The sequence below is a fragment of the Caretta caretta genome, chromosome 8 (genome assembly GCF_965140235.1).
Source record: "Caretta caretta isolate rCarCar2 chromosome 8, rCarCar1.hap1, whole genome shotgun sequence".
NCBI lineage: Eukaryota > Metazoa > Chordata > Testudines > Cheloniidae > Caretta > Caretta caretta.
The window spans coordinates 41581893-41602976 of NC_134213.1; the positions used below are offsets into that span (position 1 = coordinate 41581893).

The 21084-nt window shown below is 43.7% G+C and overlaps 1 protein-coding gene and 1 long non-coding RNA gene across 3 annotated transcripts in view; one reads left to right on the forward strand and one right to left on the reverse strand.

Moving 5' to 3' along the window:
• Positions 1-2924: 2924 nt before the first annotated feature.
• LOC125640771 (plasma membrane calcium-transporting ATPase 1-like) lies at positions 2925-9337 on the reverse strand. Of its 2 annotated transcripts, XM_048859657.2 has the most exons (3): positions 9238-9337; positions 6453-6655; positions 2925-6254 (listed from the first exon to the last, which is right to left on the reverse strand). In XM_048859657.2, the coding sequence occupies exons 2-3, from the start codon at positions 6641-6643 to the stop codon at positions 3215-3217; spliced, it is 3231 nt and encodes a 1076-aa protein (XP_048715614.2). In that variant the 5' UTR covers positions 6644-6655; positions 9238-9337; the 3' UTR covers positions 2925-3214. The 2 variants fall into 2 exon arrangements, with proteins under 2 accessions (XP_048715614.2, XP_074988067.1); XM_075131966.1 differs by having other exon boundaries at positions 2925-6655.
• Positions 9338-11617: 2280 nt separating this feature from the next.
• The window catches only part of LOC125640783 (uncharacterized), an 84900-nt gene continuing 75433 nt past the window's right edge, over positions 11618-21084 (forward strand). The window contains exon 1 of the long non-coding RNA XR_007357900.2: positions 11618-12033. This is a non-coding gene — a long non-coding RNA (uncharacterized LOC125640783). The remainder of the gene's footprint in view (positions 12034-21084) is intronic.

The window sequence follows — 21084 nt, forward strand, 5'->3', positions numbered from 1 at the left end:
CAGTGCAGAAGTAAGGGTGGCATGGTATAGTGTTGCCACCCTTACTTCTGTGCTGCTGCTGGCAGGGTGCTGCCTTCAGAGCTGGGCGCCCAGCCAACAGCCGCTGCTTTCCGCCCACCCAGCTCTGAAGGCAGTGAAGTAGTAAATGTGGCAATACCACAACCACCCTAAAATAACCTTGTGACCCCCCTGCAACTCCCTTTTGGGTCAGGACCCCCAATTTGAGAAATGCTGGTCTCCTCTGTGAAATCTGTATAGTGTAGGGTAAAAAGCACACAAAAGACCAGATTTCATGGGGGGAGACCAGATTCCACGGTCTATGACACGTTTTTCATTACTGTGAATTTGGTAGGGCCCTACTAATAAATGTTTAGTTAGTTTACTATAGAATTGGCTGCCAGGGTTGTCTTTGGCATAAGATCTAGATTACCAATTGATCTTGGGTAAGTGGCTGGTCTCTTGGGACTGGAAGTAACCTGATTTGGTGTATTTTTGGTATAAGTGACCTTTTATCACAAGGTCCAGTATGTCTGGGTGGCAAGATAGACTGGAGAGTCTGAGGGGACAGTCTGTGACTCCATGGTAAGACTGGTACAGTGATCCAGGAGTTCACATTTGTTACTGGATTGGTGAAATCTAATTATAGAACACACCACCAGCTTGAAGTGTCTGCCGTTTTTCTGACAGTCTGCCCGGAGGTAGGCACTCACAGTCATGAGCCACTCCAGACAGTGTGCACTTCAGTACTGTCTGGTACTCACCCACTAGGAATCCATCATCTGCCTCCCCGCTTCCATCCAACACTGGGAGGTCTGAATTATTGAGGATAAAACAACAGTGTGACAGTCACTGGGAATCCTTGCACAGACCCATTACGAAAGCCTGCACTGTTCAGCCTGTGGCGCCACAACCCAGCATTGAGAGGACATTGGAACCCCAACATGGTCAACAGCTGAGTGACTCTTTCAATGAGAAGCTGATGTGATCTGGTGCCCTTCTGACAAAGGCCTGAACGGACTCCCTGAGGCTGTGCAATGTCTGTAGTCTCCTCTCTGGTCTTTTGGAAGGCCACGGATGGTAGTGACTGTGCTGAAGGCACAAAGAGCATGCGTCCCTTTTGTGGCTCTCTCTAAGTTCTCACTGAGCTCACTCTACAGTTGCATGGTGAGTCTCTACCACTGCATGGCCTGTTCTTCTGGGAGGTCAAGGAAGACCCTGGCACACTCAGACATCCTATTAGCAGAGTAGAACTGTGTCTTCCTCTTCTTCCAGCTCTGGGCCAGTGCCAGCCTGGCTCTTCATTCTGTTTTATATAAAGAGGCAGAAGCATGGCTGGAAGCAGTATGACAGGTGTAGCACTGTGTATCATCCCCCAGCCTGACAAGGTTCATCCCATCAAAAAATGCACATCATCTCCTCCCTCTGGCCTCCCCCAGAGGTATGCCTAGTTTCCCTTCTGTCTCTCCTTCCTTGGCCAGAGCAACTTAATCTGTCACTCTGTCTGTCTTTCTGTCTCCAACACATACTATCATTGCAGTCAGCATATGGGTGTGTGCTGCAGCTATGAGAGGCAATGGGTGCCCTGGTCTACACTACGAACTTATATTGGTAAAACTACATTGCTCAGGGGTGTGGAAAATACTAACACCCAGTGTAGACAGTGGTATGTTGACAGGAGGGCTTCGTCCATCAACTTAGCTACTGCCTCTTGGGGAGATGAAGTACCTATGTTGATGTGAGAAGCTCTCCTGTCGGCGTAGGTAGCGTCTTCAGTAAGATCTGGTCTACACTACAGACCTATATTGGTATAACTATGTTGCTCAGGGGTGTGAAAAATCCACCCCCAAGTGATGTAATTATACTGAGTTAATCCCCTTTGTACACAGCGCAACACCTCTGTGTCTTGGGGAGATGGATTAACTATTCTGATGGGAGAGCTCTCGCCCATCGGCTTAGAGTGTCTTTATTAACAGTGTTTTAAGTATAGACATTCCCTAAGTGCTACAGCGGCGCATAGACAAGCCCTTAGAGAAGCTGCATTTGCAGGGAGAGGTGGGAGCCTTTTGGGCTTTTGAAAATGTGAGATGAGCAGCCATTGCCTTAGCCATGGTATTGCCCCTCCCATTCATCCTCTTAAAGTGCACAGGACCCTTTGGAGCTGCTCCCCCAACTTTCTGCCATGTGCAGCCAAAGCAGCCAACCCACCCCTTTAGGCACTTTCCTGATGATTTCTCCCAGATGCTGGCCTCTATCTTGATCAAGTAATATGGGAGAAAAGAACTTTTTACAAAATTATTTTATTTGATAATAAGAAATGTTCATACACTATGGGGAACAAAACAAAAACATGCCAACTACACCTATCGTAACACTCCTCCTGGTACACACAACCCTCCTGCTGGAGGGAGGTTGTTAAACACTTAGATTTAAATGAACATACTCCCATTCCACAGATTGTCAAGGGCCTGATCCGACGCAGCTGAAGTCAGTGGCAAATATTCCATTGACTTAAATGAGAGCTGGATGGGGCTCCAGGATAGCAATGAGCTAATATAATGACAAAAATGACTAATGTACTGATCCATTTTGATTTAACACATTTTGTGTTAGATTTAAAAAACATTTCAAGCAAGTTCCATTGTTTATCGATCTTCCACATTTAACAATATCCTATTGAATTTTGAACAAAACCAGTTATTCCAGACAGTTCTCAAGATTTAACAATATTAAACACTGTACTCAAATCCATTCATGCTGTGCAGTGAAGTCACTTCAAAACTCCAGTGATACCACTATGTTATGTGCCATAAACAGAGCAAAATTAAAAGAATCTATGAACTTTATAAAAAGATCTTTATCTTTTATAAAATAAACTAGTCACATTTTAACAGCTGACATCAGAAATTAGTTAATAGATTGGAGGCATGCTCACCCCTTTCCCTCAAAAAAGCCAAATGAAAGGCTCAAGATAAACATAAGTGCTGTTAATAAGCTCTTCAGTCCCATTTTTGAGTACAGCTAGGAGCAGCCTTTTTATGCTGAATCTCCATTCACACCAGTGTGCCTTCCTTTGCAGTTCAAGACAAAAAGAGTGTCTTGTTATCACCGTGTGTGAAAAACGCCATATATTTCTTAACGCAGTGAATGCGTTAACATTTAGCCCAGTATTATTTTTTGAGTGATGTTTCAATAATGGGAAGGTAGGACTTAAAATTCATTGCTTAGATTTTCTTAAGCTGCGAACTGAACTTTGTGTTTGTGGTTTTTCTAACTCCTCGTAAAAGGAAGTACGAAATGTATTCACTACTTGGCTCTGAGCTCGAATTCTGTTAATCCCCCTAAACCATAAGATCTGACCATGACATAATTCTCTTTCAGCATGGTCAATCTCTCCTGCACCTTCAGCTAGTTCTGCCTCAAGGATTTCTTCCTTTGGTCGCCCATGACCAAGTTCTGTCAAGAACTTCAAATAGCTATTTGGAATTGTTGTTATCAGCTGGCCCCACAGTAATGTTCCTATCCCTAGGAAAAGTGACCATAGCCACTGTTCGACTGTAAGCTCAGTACAACTAAAGGGCTTCCCACCAACCTCTACTATAACTAACTGTACAAGTAATGTACCACCAGTTATAGCACAAAAGATGGCATTACTGAATATTCCCTCAAAGACATTCCTTTCACCATGAACCTTTCGGGCATTGATTTCATTACAAAGCTGCATCAACACAAAAGTATTGAATACAATTGTGTAATGCTTGGAGGGTGGGGAATGCAGAGGAGCATTTCTTCCACTGTCAATATCGAAAAGCTTTTCACCAGTAAAAACAAGTGTAAAGATGACCACAAGCTGATAGAATGCCTGACCCAAAATGTTTTTCATCATTGTGTGGGAGATTAGGGGTTTATTCCTTCCATAAGGCTTCCGTAGCAAGAGAGACTCAGTTGGTTTTTCGGTAGCTAAAGCAAGAGAAGCAAATGTGTCCATAATGAGGTTCACCCACAGCATCTGCACAGTTTTCAGTGGTGAATCTTGTGTAATACATGCTCCCACAAATGCAACAATTACTGCTACTACATTGACAGTAAGCTGGAACTGCAAGAATTTGGAGATACTGTCATATACATTTCTGCCCCACATAACTGCTTTAACGATGCTTGTGAAGTTGTCATCTGTGAGAATAATATCCGATGCTTCTTTAGCTACATCTGTTCCAGCAATGCCCATAGCAAAACCAACATCTGCTTCCTTCAATGCTGGTGCATCATTAGTACCATCGCCAGTTACTGCCACAACTTGTCTCTGTTCTGAGATGGTGCTATCAATTATACCTTTTACCAATGTGTGTTTGTCAGTGGGAGAGGATCTTGCAAGCACCCTAAGTTTTGGCCAAATCTTGTCTAGGAGCTCTTGCTTAATCTCTCCTTTTTCATTACGAATTAGTCTGTTCAACTCTTTTCCCTCTAAGCAAAGGAAGGTCTCCCCAGGATGCAAAATACCACATTTCAAAGCAATTGTGCGTGCAGTATTAATGTTATCGCCAGTAACCATACGCACTGTGATGCCAGCATTCTGGCATTTTGTTATTGCATCAGGAACCTCAGGCCTCAATGGATCGTCAATGCCAACAACTGCAATACATGTAAGTTCCATGATAATATTGTTTTCATTGTCCCACTCTGGTTCAGGCTGCCCTGCTGGGAAATCTTTGAATGCTAGACATATGGTTCTGAGTCCATCAGAAGCCATAGGTTTGACCACATTTTTTACAATATCATCATAGTCCTTTGAGTTGAATGGTTTAGGTTTACCAGCAGCATTCAAGATTTTGTTGCATTTTTTAAGTACTATCTCAGAAGCACCCTTGGTGAACATTCGGTAACTACCATCAACATTTTTCAATACCGTACTCATTGATTTTCTATCAGAGTTGAAGGTGTATACTTTATACAACTTTTCTTCTGGTATTTGATTTCTTACAGCCTGATAATCCTGTTTTAAATCCAGAAGAAATCCCAGCAAGGCACAATCAGTTTTATTGCCAACCTGACGTGGCAAGCCACTTTCTTTTTCAGGAGGCAATATTTTGGAAGTGTAAGCACAATTCACAGAAATACCTGTTAAAAGATAGTTCAGAGTAGTCTGAGGAATTGATTCACATGCAGGAATAATTTTATGATGCATTTCGCTGATGAAAGCCTGGACTACTGCCATTCTGTTCATGGTTAATGTTCCCGTTTTATCCGAGCAAATGGTTGTTGCATTGCCCATTGTTTCACAAGCATCCAAATGCCGCACTAGGTTATTATCTTTCATCATTTCCTTTACAGAGTAGGCAAGTGAAATAGTGACAGCAAGTGGGAGACCCTCTGGCACGGCCACCACCAGGACTGTAACTCCAATAATGAAGAACTTCACAAAATATTTTATATAAACTGGGGTGCACTGAGCAGTCCAAATATGCTCCTGAATCAAGAATGTTTTAATTAAAAAATAAACTATAAGGACAACCACTGTGATTGTAGACATTGCCAACCCTGCTTTGCCAATCTGAACTGCTAATCTGGTAAGTTTCCCTTGTAGGACTGATTTTTCTTTTTTTCGCAAATTTGATTGCCTGTTGACTGTCTCTTCTCCATTAGTGCTTTCTTCACTAGTTCCAGGCTGCATTTCTGTGGCTGCATAATCCTGAGCTTTTGCTTTGTTGCTGTTCTCAGGCGAGCCATCTTGTTCTTTCTTTTTCTTTTTCACTCTCTCCTTCCCTTGTTCTCCTCCCACTCCAAGCAAAGTGAGGATAATTCCCATCTGTGAGTTTACACCCACTGCAGTTATTACCATTCTTCCAGAGCCTTCCACCACATGGCTACCAGAAAGCAGCATGGGATCTCCACTCAAAGTTTTCTTAACATGATCAGATTCTCCTGTGAGTGAACTCTCATCTATTTTGAGGTCATTCCCTTGGAGAAGCACACCATCAGCTGGTAGAAGGTCACCATATTTGATAGGCACAATATCCCCAACTACTATGTCAGTTATGGGTATTTGGATGACTTGACCATCTCTGATGACAGCAAACTTCTGTTCTTTTTCAATATGATGCTGCAACCTCCTAAATTGTTTCTCCTTACTCCAATCATTTAAAGCTGTTGCCAATACTACACAAGCTACGGACAAAAGAATTGCAGTTCCATCAATCCAAGCCATCTCATTTTCACCCTCTTCAGTAGCAGAATGGTTGTCTATACACACTGTATTTTTTCCTCGTGACGGGGTATAAAAAGAAAGTGCTAGTGATACAGTGGCTGCAATTTCTAATGTAATTAATGTTACATCCTGTAATGCTTCCCATATCAGCTGAAGGAATGATTTAGGTTTTTGGCGGGGTATAAAGTTCTTCCCCAAAACTGCTTGCCTTCTGGCTATATCTAACGGGTCTCCCCTTATCCCTTCTTGGGGGGATGTTTTGAGCCGTGTGCAGATTCCAAAGACATCTCCATAACTTTCTTTTATTTTTTTCAGAGCATTCACAGATCGTAGCTCCATCAGGGCATGCAGCTCTGCCAGGGTCATCTCAAAATCTTCTGCTTCGTGGTGATCTTCCCTGGCCACTACTGTCATATCTGGTGCACGTGGGTTTCTAGACATGTTGTTGCCGTCCTATGACAACACAGAGACCTTTAAAGGGGAGAAGACTGAGTCCAAGAGTCACCCTACACATTTCCCTCAATTTGAATATTTATAGGAGAAACAAAGTCCTTTATCTGGAGATACAGAGAGTCACTGGGGCTGAGAAAAGACACAGATCTTACTGCTGCTGAAGTGCCTCTCCTCTGGGGAGATATCCTATTCCTGAGTAGTGAAGACAGGGAGTAAGGAGGCAACCACAGCCTGAGGTGAGTCCTTCAGGGCCAGGGCCCCTCTGTATCTGTCTACACTGCAGTGGGAAGTGAGCCTCTCAGCCTGGGTAGGCAGACGTGTGTTAGCAATGTGGATGTTGCAGTTTGGGCTGGAATGTTGGCTCTCAAGCAGGGGGGGCTGGATGGGCTCAAGACCCTGCACTCCAGCCCAAGCAGCAGTGTCCACACAGCTATTTTGAGTGTGCTAGCTCGAGCCCTGCTAGCACAAGTCTGTCTACCCAAGCTGGGAGACTTGCTCCCAACTACAGTGTAGACAGATATCTGCTGTGGCTCACTCATTCTCTCCACTCTGCAGTCAGGATCAGCCTGCATGCTCCAGCCTCCACCACCACAATTCACATTCATTGATGTAAAGTGTCCTCATGGAGAGAGGTGGGGAGGGGGAAGTGGGATGATGCACCAGTAGGGAGGTCTGGGGTAGAGGAGGCATCACACGAGATGGGCGTTGGAGACATCACCAGGGGAAGAGGCCTGAGAAGGCATCATGCGGGACTCAGAGGATTTGGCTGCACTGCTCACACCAACTGCTTCCAACTCCTCTCAGCTTCCAACTCCTCAGGACACCAGTAGCTAGGCCAGCACCTTGCCCCAAGCTGCTCCTCCAGTTAGTTACAGGATAACAACAGGGCAGCATGTGCTCCAGATCACAGGCCTGCTCCCAACGTTCATATTGTTTGGGGAGGGGCTCTTTCCTTTAATTCTGGAGAGTAAATTTAAGGCAGTTTGTGCGTGAGTTAGCATATGCATGTGGGGTGGCATTCCAGTCTGGGGAGGGGAGAGGTAATATTTCCATACAAAAACTGGCTTTAAGAGACTATTAAGGTTAGGGAGGGACGCGTTCCCAGACTAGGAGGAACTGCTGGCTCAGTGCGCTCTGAGTCCTTAACGTACAGTCAGGGCATTGCAAAGACAGCTCCCTAAGGGTGACTCCAGAGGTTACTCCTGAGGGAATTCAGCACCACTGTGCATGCAGAATTTGCACAGAAATTAAAGTTGTGCATGCAGAATTTCCTTTTTCCTCCTCACAGAAATGGGCTGCAGAGCTGCTAGCCACCACTGGGGGCCTCTGGACCCAGGAGAACCCAGCTCTGAAATAGAAGAGACTGCCAGGGGGAGAGATCTGGAGGGTTCCCAGCAAGTGCAGTTCTCAGCACGCCCTGAAGGAAAAGGGCAGCATGCAGGGAACTACACACAAGCCCAGGACCCAGCATCAGGTTGCTTTTCCCACTGGATCCCTGGGCTCTGCAGGGTAGGTAGGTAGGGGGTGTGGGTGTCTGCGCTGTGGGGGGCCTACAGCTGGGCTCTGGGGGAGGAGTGTTTGCACTGGGGAGGGGATGCCCCACGGCTGGGCACTGGGAGGGGAGGGGGCAGAGAAACAGGAACTGGGTTGTCATAGGGATTTCTTTAACTCTCTACTCCTGAGGGAATTTTGTGCATCTGTATTTTTAAAGACATATTTGTTGACAGGTATTTTTAAATAAATTACCAAAATAATTTAATAATAATACCAAAATGTATATAGTGTTATTCTGACAAATAAAATAGACAGAATTTTAAAGTAGCATTCACAGAATTTTTTTTTTTTTGCACAGAATTCTCCCAGGAGGAAGAGATGCTATGAGCACCCCAAAAGGGAGGCCCTGCCTCTCCTCTGCACTGGCTCATGGAGTAGGCCTGGTTTACCAGTGTGCTCAGGGAAGGACTGTGCCTCTCTGAAGAACAATTTGTCCCCAAACTCCCCTTGGGCAGTGTGGTTCTGTATCCATTTGGCCCTGAAGGGACGGATCAGGCCATGAGCATTGATGGCATCATAGGAGAGGAATTTAGTTCTAACTAAGGTTTCAGAGTAACTAACTTATCCAAACAGAAGGGCACAGGAAGTCTGCCATGGTACCATTGCAAAAAGAAAAGGAGTACTTGTGGCACCTTAGAGACTAACCAATTTATTTGAGCATGAGCTTTCGTGAGCTACAGCTCACTTCATCGGATGCATACCGTGGAAACTGCAGTAGACATTATATACACACAGAGACCATGAAACAATACCCCCTGGGGTGGGAGGGGGTATTGTTTCATGGTCTCTGTGTGTATATAATGTCTACTGCAGTTTCCACGGTATGCATCCGATGAAGTGAGCTGTAGCTCACGAAAGCTCATGCTCAAATAAATTGGTTAGTCTCTAAGGTGCCACAAGTACTCCTTTTCTTTTTGCAAAGACAGACTAACACAGCTGTTACTCTGAAACCTGTCATGGTACCATTGTCTACCAAAATCAAGACATCATTTATTTTCTATGTGAAAATTAAATTAAATATAACCAACCTCACACTGAAGAAAAGGGAGAATCTAATTTGTCCTTCTCCAGGACCACAGGAATATTTCGAATCCTGGCTGTTTGCTGCTCTCTCCCCAGTGGGTGGTGACTGCTGCGGCTGCTGAGAATCAAGATAAGTGTCACTTCTAAGTACCTGTAAACTATTAAAGATGAAGGAAAGAGTGTTACTTATCAAGCAGCTGCTGCTCTCTGAATGCACCCTGTTTTCAGAGCCCCATTGTGTGGCTCACATGCACGGCCACAAAGCCCCAGAACCATTCAAAATAGTAAGAACCATTAGCATCAGGTAATTAACCATATGAATTAATTAAATGAATTAAAAATAATAATAGATCATCAAGGAACCCCAGGATCAGACTCCATAGCAATGATAGGAGAAGCAACAAATTAGTCTGCCTCCCCAGACCCAAGGCCCTCAGCAATACAGTACATGTATTAGCAATACAGTACAGTATTGATCAGTAGTGATCAATGGCTCCATGTCTAGTTGGCAGCTGGTATCAAGTGGAGTGCTCCAAGGGTCGGTCCTGGGGCCGGTTTTGTTCAATATCTTCATAAATGATCTGGAGGATGGTGTGGATTGCACTCTCAGCAAATTTGCGGATGATACTAAACTGGGAGGAGTGGTAGATACGCTGGAGGGGAGGGATAGGATACAGAAGGACCTAGACAAATTGGAGGATTGGGCCAAAAGAAATCTGATGAGGTTCAATAAGGATAAGTGCAGGGTCCTGCACTTAGGACGGAAGAACCCAATGCACAGCTACAGACTAGGGACCGAATGGCTAGGCAGCAGTTCTGCGGAAAAGGACCTAGGGGTGACAGTGGACGAGAAGCTGGATATGAGTCAGCAGTGTGCCCTTGTTGCCAAGAAGGCCAATGGCATTTTGGGATGCATAAGTAGGGGCATAGCGAGCAGATCGAGGGACGTGATCGTTCCCCTCTATTCGACATTGGTGAGGCCTCATCTGGAGTACTGTGTCCAGTTTTGGGCCCCACACTTCAAGAAGGATGTGGATAAATTGGAGAGAGTCCAGCGAAGGGCAACAAAAATGATTAGGGGTCTGGAACACATGAGTTATGAGGAGAGGCTGAGGGAGCTGGGATTGTTTAGCCTGCAGAAGAGAAGAATGAGGGGGGATTTGATAGCTGCTTTCAACTACCTGAAAGGGGGTTCCAAAGAGGATGGATCTAGACTGTTCTCAATGGTATCAGATGACAGAACGAGGAGTAATGGTCTCAAATTGCAGTGGGGGAGGTTTAGATTGGATATTAGGAAAAACTTTTTCACTAAGAGGGTGGTGAAACACTGGAATGCATTACCTAGGGAGGTGGTAGAATCTCCTTCCTTAGAGGTTTTTAAGGTCAGGCTTGACAAAGCCCTGGCTGGGATGATTTAACTGGGAATTGGTCCTGCTTCGAGCCGGGGGTTGGACTAGATGACCTTCTGGGGTCCCTTCCAACCCTGATATTCTATGATTCTATGAATACCAAAATAAATAATCTTAGATCTCAGAAAATGACAGTGCTGGAGAAATACAGCTGCCACTGGAGGAGTGGATCGGCTAGGAGATTGGGTTCAGAATCAAAGCTGAATTAGTTCTCTTGAACAGATCCTCTAGTAAGGCTCCCCACAGACTTGTGGCCTTTACCAAGTGAATAGCTAGTTCCAAAGGAGTGATCAAACTTCCCTGCGATTCAAGGGCATCTATTCTTTCAGTTATCCCAGGATCTGAGAAGGCACAACTGAATCTATCTGTTGAATCTGTCCTGAGAATTATGGTGTCTCTTTTTCTCTCTCCTCTGCATTGAGAGGAATCCCAGCTCATGGATGCAAGACTTTCTTATCCAAGATGGATCTCTTTTCAAAATATTTATTTCAAGACTAACCTGATCTGTCTTGGATTCAAACCAATCCAAAGGCTTCTATTTCAGCCCATAAGATCTGATTTCCTTGGATTCTGGGGATCCCACTTAAGAGAATTTCTTGTAGAGCCAAAAAATTTATCAGAAGGACATAAATCTGTGGCTTATTTCCCTTCTTTCTTGGGACAAAAATTCTGCATCAAGCAACTTTGGACAAGTTATTCCTTACCAAGGCATTGGAGATAATTACCATGACTACCAGTGAGCAACCTTTCTGAGGAGGAAAAAGACCACTTCTTAATCCCATTTTGTTAACCACTTTGTTGTAGGCTTAGCATTTTAAAATAAGTAAAAGAATGTCATAATTGTTTTTCTTCTGCATTGCAATTTGATGTTCCTATTCAAAATGTTCTATGTAAATTAATTCTGTTTTGTGTGTGAATAAGGAATGGGTGTTAAGAGATAAGTGTGAAGGCCATCACTGAACCAGATGTTCTAGGGAGGAACCAGAGACAGACACAAGGGTGCCAGGAGGCTGCAACAGGCCCCTTTTGAAATGTCAGAGGAGGGCAGATTAACGACTCTAAAGATGAGACAGGCACCTATAAATGGGGACAAGAGATCTGTGATCAAAACCAGCCTGGGATAACTCCCTGAGAGACTTAATGAAATAACAAGATAAAAGGATGAGAAAAACAATTTAAGAAAATAAGTACTTGTCAAACAACAATTGATTACAGCTGTATGGTGCAAAACTCATTGGTCCCAATGAAGGAAAATCTCCATATAAACAGGGTACCTTGCCATGAAACTTCGGGTTCATCCTGCCAAGACTTCCCCAGAGCATCGTGTCACGACCGACAGAACCCAGCTCCTGTGATCTAGCTGGCCACTATATTGATCCAGACTCTGAACTGGTAACTATAACATTGACTGGTGGGACAGTGTGTGTGTGCGGGGGGTGATTGAATGCATATGCTAATTGTTATATCTTCAATAAATGCAGTGTATTGCCTTTTCCCCTGAAAAAGATCCTATGTGCTTCTTATAAGCATAACATTTTTGGTGGAGAATTGCAAAAGGGGGAAGACATGCACTGTGATTATTGAAAATACTGGTAAAAGGTATGCCATACGTATAAAGTGATCAATCATTCAGGTGTGCACACCCCCGGTTGTAGAAGTGCCGTGCCATAAGGGGGACGATCAGAATCCTTGCTCCTAGCCATCTGTCGGGGAAAAATTGCATAGGTGAATATACCCTTGGTCGTAGCAGGATCGAACCCAAAAGGTGGGGGCTTAGTGTTTCCCCTCCTGCTCTGTCAGGCAGTTTTTTTTAGTGAGTATAGACTTTTTGTGTTTTGTAAGACCCAGCACAAGCATGGGCAAATAAGGAGTAGATTTATGTAAGACTTCACTATGGGGGATATAGGAGTGTAATATTGTTGTGATTTCATAATGTTAAGAAAAATGTTTAAGAAAAGGGACCAGGAGGTGTGGGGGCACGTTAAGGAGCCCACCCTCCTTGCTAAATGGTTAGTGGGACAAAGCCTGTGCCCATGGGAAGGGAAGGTTCGGTGAGGAAAACAGGATCAGGACCAGACAAGCAGACAGGCAACAGATAAAGAGATTGGAAAACAGGTTGGGAGCCCTGGGGGGCATAGTGGCAGGAGTAAGGAAAGGAGTAAGTACAGGCATGGGGAATTCAGATTTCTGGTGATATCTGAACTGATGGTGTCATTTTGGGAGATAAGCAAGTGATTTAAGGAAAGAGTGAGAAATTAACTCTGCAGAGGCTGGAGGGAATTAAGCAGTTAAACTGTGAAAATGTTAAAAAGGAAAAGTGTTACAGGGAAATAATTCTTGGTTTCTTTGCAGCCAGCCATTCTGAAGGAAAAATGGGCCCTTTTCCAAAGAAATGTCTGTAAATAATCCAGGCAAAGAGACAATCTGATTTAAATAATTTGACTATGGACAATTTAGTCAAATTTGCTAAAAGAACATAATGGGCTTCTATTGGAACTTAACTGCCCCCAACTGTATATAAATGTAATCTATGTAAAAATTAAAGCAGTGTATGGGATGTTAAGAAAAGAAGTATGTTGGCTTAGGTCCTCAACACTTCACATATTTGCACAATATATTTATACACAATATTCTACACCACACACACAGATGTGTGTGTGTTTCAGAGTGGGAGCCGTGTTAGTCTGTATTCGCAAAAAGAAAAGGAGTACTTGTGGCACCTTAGAGACTAACCAATTTATTTGAGCATGAGCTTTCACGTGCTACAGCTCACTTCATCGGATGCATTCAGTGGAAAATACAGTGGGGAGATTTATATACATAGAGAACATGAAACAATGGATATTACCATACACACTGTAACCAAAGTGATCACTTAAGGTCAGCTATTACCAGCAGGAGAGCAGCGGGGGAGGGGGAACCTTTTGTAGCGATAATCAAGGTGGGCATTTTCCAGCAGTTGACAAGAACATCTGAAGAACGGGGGGTGGGGGGGTGGGGGGTGGGTGGAGGGGGGATAAACATGGAGAAATAGTTTTACTTTGTGTAATGACCCATCCACTCCCAGTCTCTATTCAAGCCTAAGTTAATTGTATCCAGTTTGCAAATTAATTCCAATTCAGCAGTCTCTCATTGGAGTCTGTTTTTGAAGTTTTTTTGTTGAAGTATTGCCACTTTTAGGTCTGTAATCGAGTGACCAGAGAGAGTGAAGTGTTCTCCAATTGGTTTTTGGATGTTATAATTCTTGACGTCTGATTTGTGTCCATTTTTTCTTTTACGTAGAGACTGTCCAGTTTGACCAATGTACATGGCAGAGGGGCATTGCTGGCACATATCACATTGGTAGATGTGCAGGTGAACGAGCCTCTGATGGTGTAGCTGATGAGATTAGGCCCTATGATGGTGTCCCCTGAATAGATATGTGGACACAGTTGGCAATGGGCTTTGTTGCAAGGATAGGTTCCTGGGTTAGTGTTTTGTTGTGTGGTGTGTGGCTGCTGGTGAGTATTTGCTTCAGGTTGGGGGGCTGTCTGTAAGCAAGGACTGGCCTGTCTCCCAAGATCTCTGAGAGTGATGGGTTGTCCTTCAGGATAGGCTGTAGATCCTTGATGATGCGTTGGAGAGGTTTTAGTTGGGGGCTGAAGGTGATGGCTAGTGGCGTTCTGTTATTTTCTTTGTTGGGTCTGTCCTGTAGTAGGTGACTTCTGGGTACTCTTCTGGCTCTGTCAATCTGTTTCTTCACTTCAGCAGGTGGGTATTGTAGTTGTAAGCATGCTTGATAGAGATCTTGTAAGTGTTTGTCTCTGTCTGAGGGGTTGGAGCAAATGCAGTTGTATCATAGAGCTTGGCTGTAGACAATGGATCGTGTGGTGTGGTCTGGATGAAAGCTGGAGACATGTAGGTAGGAATAGTAGTCAGTAGGTTTCTGGTATAGGGCGGTGTTTATGTGACCATTGCTTATTAGCACCATAGTGTCCAGGAAGTGGATCTCTTGTGTGGACTGGTCCAGGCTGAGGTTGATGGTGGGATGGAAATTGTTGAAATCATGGTGGAATTCCTCAAGGGCTTCTTTTCCATGGGTCCAGATGATGATGATGTCATCAATGTGTGTGTGTTGAGGACCTAAATCAACACTCCTGGTTTGTAAAACTGTTTTATAGGTTTTTTGTTTTGATTGGTTTTTAAATAATACCATTAAAATCCATTTGAATCTTTCATTCAAAGTTGAAAAACTGACAGACACTTTGTGCCAGACACAGGTAGCTAGTGTTGTTTGGTTTTGGTATTTAGCATTTAACCATGAAAGGTACCTCAATGCTTTATAAAGTTCAATAGCTTTTTAAAAACCAAAGCCATGGCTGCATCAGGGCAGTCAAAACCAGAAGAATGGGAAGAGATTCTAGATTTGTTTTTTTGGTAACAAAATAGCAGATAAGAGCTGTAGTAAAAGAATAAGAAATTTTAAAAAAAGACAGTGCCCCCCCAGAGCAACAGCAGGGTTGAGGTACACAAAGAAGCAAAGTTAGAAACACTAAACCTTAAGCTGGCTCTGTGTAATCAGACTGTCATTTTGATAAGGGTACATAAAAACTCTGAGCACAAAAGAAACAGTTACACCTTAGGTAAAAATTGATATGGCTAATATAATGTTATAAAAGTTAAACTATGAAAGGAATGTGCATTTTTCCCCAAGACATGTGCAGTGTATATTGTAAAGGGGTAAAAGAAATGCAAACAAAACATGCTATTTAATTAAAATCCTATTAGGGCTCCAAAAGGAGCCACAATAGGTTGGGTTTTGTTTTTCAGATCGCTGTGTGTTTTGAAAGCAGGAGTTAAAAGTGAAAAGTAAACAGAACTTTGGTGAAAGTTGATGGTGGCTGTCGTGGGGCAATGACTCACCACTGCGGCACGTCCTGCTGGTTGTCCAGGGAATTGGCACTCCTAGCTGAAAAGAGCTCTCTGCCAGTCAGTGTCTCGCCTGCCACTGGCCCCATGCCCCTCCTGGACCCCGGTGCCCTTCTAGCTTAGGGTTCTGCCCCCTGGCAATACCCCCTCAGTCTGGGTCTCCCGTCCCCAGGGGAACCCCCAACCCCCTATCCCTCCCTTGCCTCAGTGGCAACTGTCAGTCATAGTCTAGCCCCCGCTCCCTGGGGCAGACTACAGCCTGTACCACTCATCATCGGCAAGGGGTGGGGGGTCAGACCAGCTGCTTCTGTCTAGGTCTGGGCTGCTTCTCTGCAGCCTTAGTACCCTTTGATGGGCCTTTACCTCAGCCTGCAGCTCTGCTAGGCTGGTGCTCCCTCTGCCCTGCCTCAGCACGGCCTCGGGCTGCAGCCTGGGGCTCTGCTAGGCTGGAGCTCCCCAGCTCCCTCTGCCCTTCCCCTCCCCAGCCCTGACCTCCTCAGCTTCTCAGGCAGCCAGGTCCTCCACCCTCCATGTAGCTAGAGAGAGTCTCCCTCCTTCTGGCCCACTGCCCTCTTATAAGGGCCAGCTGGGCCCTAATTACACAGGCTACAGCTGTGACTGTTTTCCCAAAACAGCCCTCTCCCAGGGTTGTTTTAAGCCCTTCAAGGCACGGCGGGGGGACCATCCCGCCACAGTGGCCTTTTAAAGACAGAGTCTCTGAGCTGCTGATGGCTTTGGATCCAAAAGCAAGCCAGAAAGCATCTGTATTGATGCAAATTACCTAACTGATAGAGAAAGGAGAGAACTGCCCATAAATGACAGCACAAAGGAGCTGCAGATAAAGGACATACCTAGTCAGCAAACAAACTACCTAAAACCAAATGGCTCAAATTATGACCCTCCAGAGGAAGGTGGAAAAAGGAGTCAAACCTAACAGTAAGGGAGGGACAGGTTAACCCTAAGTAGAAAAATTCAGTATGCAGTGATGAAATCTGAAAACAGGTACAAAAGGGGTCTGCTTATATGCATGACACGCCTACCTTTTAATTCACCAAAACCCCAAGGTTTCTACCTTTAATAAATTTGACACTAATGTTATTGTTAATATTAAACATTGGGATATATTTAATGTTAATAAGTGCCCCTGTAACAATGTATAGTGTGTATGATTTTTTAAAAAAACCTCTAAGGTCAAATGGTAATGATGCGTCTCAGCTATTACCTGTAAATAAACTTAAAGCTTAGCACAGCAGAAAAAAACATTACAAATCTGGTCTGCTGTATAAAAAGGGAAACTGAGGTACACCACCTCATGAATGTAATGACTGAACAGTGGGATAATTTCCCCTAAACCCTTAAAAGGTAGAAGCCATTGAAAGCTGGCCTGCCTATACAACAAAAACGCAGGAAAGTATGGGGGTAATTCCTGTTTTGCCTGCAATCAGCAAGGATATTTGTAAAAGAAAGGGATATTTTAAGTAATAATCTGCCACCCCAAAAGGGGTAGAAAAATGTTATTTTTGCCTTTCAAAACTTCAGGAAAAGCTGGTACCAGCTGAAGAGCAACCCAGAATACCGTGAATCTACATTCGCAACAAAAATTGTGTTTTATGTTTTGTCTTGTGGTATTTATTTTGTTGCTAGCATTGTTGTGTATTATGTTATAAAAAAAAACTCTACTGCATTAGGCAGAAAAGGATTAATAAGCGTTTTAACTGTATTTACAGAAATCAATGTTGCAGAAGGGTGGAGGTTCAAGGAATGCCAGTATTTTAACAGGAAAACATCTTCATGTAGCAGACACCATATTAGGAGGAGTTGGTTTTGGAGCAGGGATTATGAATACTGTAGACCTGGAAGTAAAGAAGAATAAGTTAAGTTCCTTGTCACAACTGCAAGATAGTCTCATTCACAAGCAGGCAGATACTACTGTGGACTTGGTACAAATAAGTCTGGGAAACCTAAAAGCAACACGGAATATGTGGCGGTGGCTAAACACCACCTCCTGGCTGCTGTATAAACAACAAATAGAATTAGGAAATAAATTTGCCTTGGCCATAGGATGTACTGAGATGCAAATTCTTAGTTTAGCATTACTTGAACACGAAATGTTTTAGGAAATATCTAGAAATGTTAGGGTATTAACACATCTTTTAAAACAACGGGAAAGGTCCTTGTTCGATACCTACAAATATAAATGAATGCAATATGTTTCCAGCCTGGTTAAGCCTAATTTGTTATGAGGTAAAATTATTGTTAAAATTGCTCACCAACAGTCTGTGGAGACAGAAATATGGAAAGTGAGCCCGCTTCCAAAATTGACCACTGGATCCTTTTGGCTACGGGTCAGTGGGCTGGGAAACAGGAGAAATTATTGGGACACCCAACAGTGTATGGAATGGAGCCCTCAGAAATGGGTATGCTTGTCCCTACCTGTCACCACAGCACCATGTAGCAGAGATACCTCATTGGGAACATGTGTGTGGGACAAACTAAAAAACGTGACGCGTGTTTTGTACAACGGACAATGTGTATGTGTTACATCCTGGGAAACAGTATTTTTGCAAGATGCATGTATTAGTCAGCCCCCAGTGGTTGAATGTAGATGTAATGCCCGTGTATTATATATTAGCAATTACACGTACTATTTGCCAAAGATAGAAGAAGCACAGAGAACTATAACCACCACTCCGGTTAATTTTTCTGTTACCCTTGGCCTGGATTGGCATGATCTAACTTATCACTTATTGTCAGAAGCAAAGGTGACTCCATTTTTACAACAGACACACAGGGATATAGGGAAGCATGTTGTCAGGGTTCCTTCCCCACTCTGAACTTTGGGGTACAGATGTGGGGACCTGCATGAAAGACCCCCTAAGCTTATTCTTACCAGCTTAGGTTAAAACTTCCCCAAGGCACAGATTCCTTTCTTGCCTTGGGATTGCTGCCACCACCAAGTGATTTAACAAACAATCAGGGAAAGGACCACTTGGAGTCCTATTCCCCCAAAATATTCCCCCAAGCCTACACCCCCTTTCCTGGGGAAGGTTTGAGCATATATCCTCACCAATTGGTTACAAAGGGACTACAGACCAAACCCCTGTGTCTTAGAACAATGGAAAAATCAGTCAGGTTCTTAAAAAGAAGGATTTTATGTAAAGAGAAAAAGGTAAAAGAATCACTCTGTAAACTTAGGCTGGTAGTTAACCTTACAGAGTAGCAGAAAATTCAAAGAGTACAGAGGAACCCCCTGTAGCCTTAGTTTCAAAGTTACAACAAAACAGGGATAAACCTCCCTCTAGCAAAGGGAAAATTCACAGGTTGAGAAAACAAAGATAAAATTATGTGCCTTGCCTGGCTGTTACTTACATGTTTGAAATATGACAGACTTGTTCAGAAAGATTTGGAGAACATGAATTGATGTCCGGTCCCTCTTAGTCCCAAGAGCAAATGGCCACAGACACAAAGAACCCAAAACCAAACCTCTCCCCCTGACCAGATTTGAAAGTTTCTCTTGTCCCCATTGGTTCCTTTGGTCAGGTGCCAAGCAGGTTATTTGAGCTTCTTAACCCCTTAAAGGTAAGAAGGAATTTAGGCTACCCCTATGGTTATGACACATGTCATTCAAATATTACATGCAAATGGAGACATGCTAAAAATTGCTAATTCTGAAAAAGAACTGATGGCCTATCATTGGTACAGTGTTTTTACAGGCTGGTCCCTGACCTCTAAGGGCATATTGTTTCACCCATTACTAGTTGTGTTAATATTGTCCTGTGTTTACTTGCTAGGAATGTGTTGTATGTGCTGTTGGACAAAAAGAATGTTTGTTAAATTACAACCACAAGCTCAAATTGTCTCTCAGTATATTGCTATGAAACAATTGCATAAAATATGACCCATTCAAGAATTGTCCTTGAGGGGTCAAAAAGGGGACATGTAGTAGTAGGATTTTATGCTTGTATTTTGTATAATTTAGAATGAAGGATAAAGAATAATAAGATAATAATGTAGCATATATTAAACATATTGATGTAGGATTTGACCATATCCTGCCAGCCACCCTTTTTGAAAGGAATGGCCTAATATGCTATTAGTAGAGATGCATCAGCCAGAATTTCTTTGTGTCTGGACTGATTTCAAGGCAGTAATAGACCTTTGAGGGTCAACACTTTGTTGTAGGCTTAGTATTTTAAAATAAGTAAAAGAATGCCATGATTGTTTTTCTTCTGCATGCAATTTGATGTTCCTATTCAAAATGTTCTATGTAAATTAATTCTGTTTTGTGTGTGAATGAGGAATGTGTGTTAAGAGATAAGTGTGAAGGCCATCACTGAACCAGATGTTCTAGGGAAGAGCCAGAGACAGACGCAAGGGCGCCAGGAGGCTGCAACAGGCCCCTTTTGAAATGTCAGAGGAGGGCAGATTAACGACTCTAAAGATGAGACAGGCACCTATAAATGGGGACAAGAGATCTGTGATCAAAACCAGCATGGGAAACTCCCTGAGAGATTTGATGAAATAACAAGATAAAGGATGAGACAAACAAATTTAAGAAAACAAGCACTCGTCAAACAACAATTGATTACAGCATGATGGTGCAAAACTCATTGGTCCCAATGAAGGAAAATCACTATATAAACAGGGTGCCTTGCCATGAAACTTTAGGTTCGTCCTGCAGACAGAACCCAGGTCCTACCTACCCGTGATCAACCTAGCTGGCCACTAGATTGATCCGGACTCTGGACTGGTAACTATAACATTGACTGGTGGGACAGTGTGTGTGTGTGTGTCTGTGGTGTGATTGAATGCATATGTTAATTGTTGTATCTTCAATAAACGTGGCATATTGCCATTTCCCCTGAAAAAGATCCCATGTGCTTCTTATAAGCATAACACACACACACCCCTTACATCAGCATAGCTACGTCTCTTGGGGCTGTAAATCCACACCCCTGAGGGATGTAGCAATGCCGACCTAACCCCTGGTGTAGATAATGCTAGATCACCAGAAGAATGACCTAGCTACTGGTTCTCAGGGAGGGGGGTGTACCTCGGGGAACATCCTGCAACCCTAGACCATCCAGTGTCCCATCTCCAGCTGTGCCCAGCTCTCATGCTTCAGACAAAAAAACAAAAAAAACACAACCACAACCCACTGGAATACTGTGATGTTTTTGAAAAGTAGGGGAATCCAACACCCATCAGCCCCTTCCCCACTGCACATCTTTTTCCCTGGGCCAGGTAGGGGGAAAGATCCAACTCCTGATCCAGCATGTGGCTGGGCTCTGTCTGGGGAGTGGGAGCAATATGGCAGCAGGGAGAAGCTCCAGAAACTGGACAGAGCCATATGTGGAACAGGCTGTGACAGCTGAATGTCACTGCTGGGTTAGGTTTGTATGGGACTTATGGGGGAGTAGCAGTGGCTGGGCAGGGAGCCAGTGTGGAAGAGTCCCAGTGAGAGACACAAATTGAACCTGGCTTAGAAACCTGCAGATGCCTATGTGCTTCAATAAAGACTGAACTGGTGATGGC

What these genes read in the sequence shown, in the direction of transcription:
- LOC125640771 (XM_075131966.1), bottom strand. Translation starts at nt 6,643, where the DNA reads ATGTCTAGAAACCCACGTGCACCAGATATGACAGTAGTGGCCAGGGAA.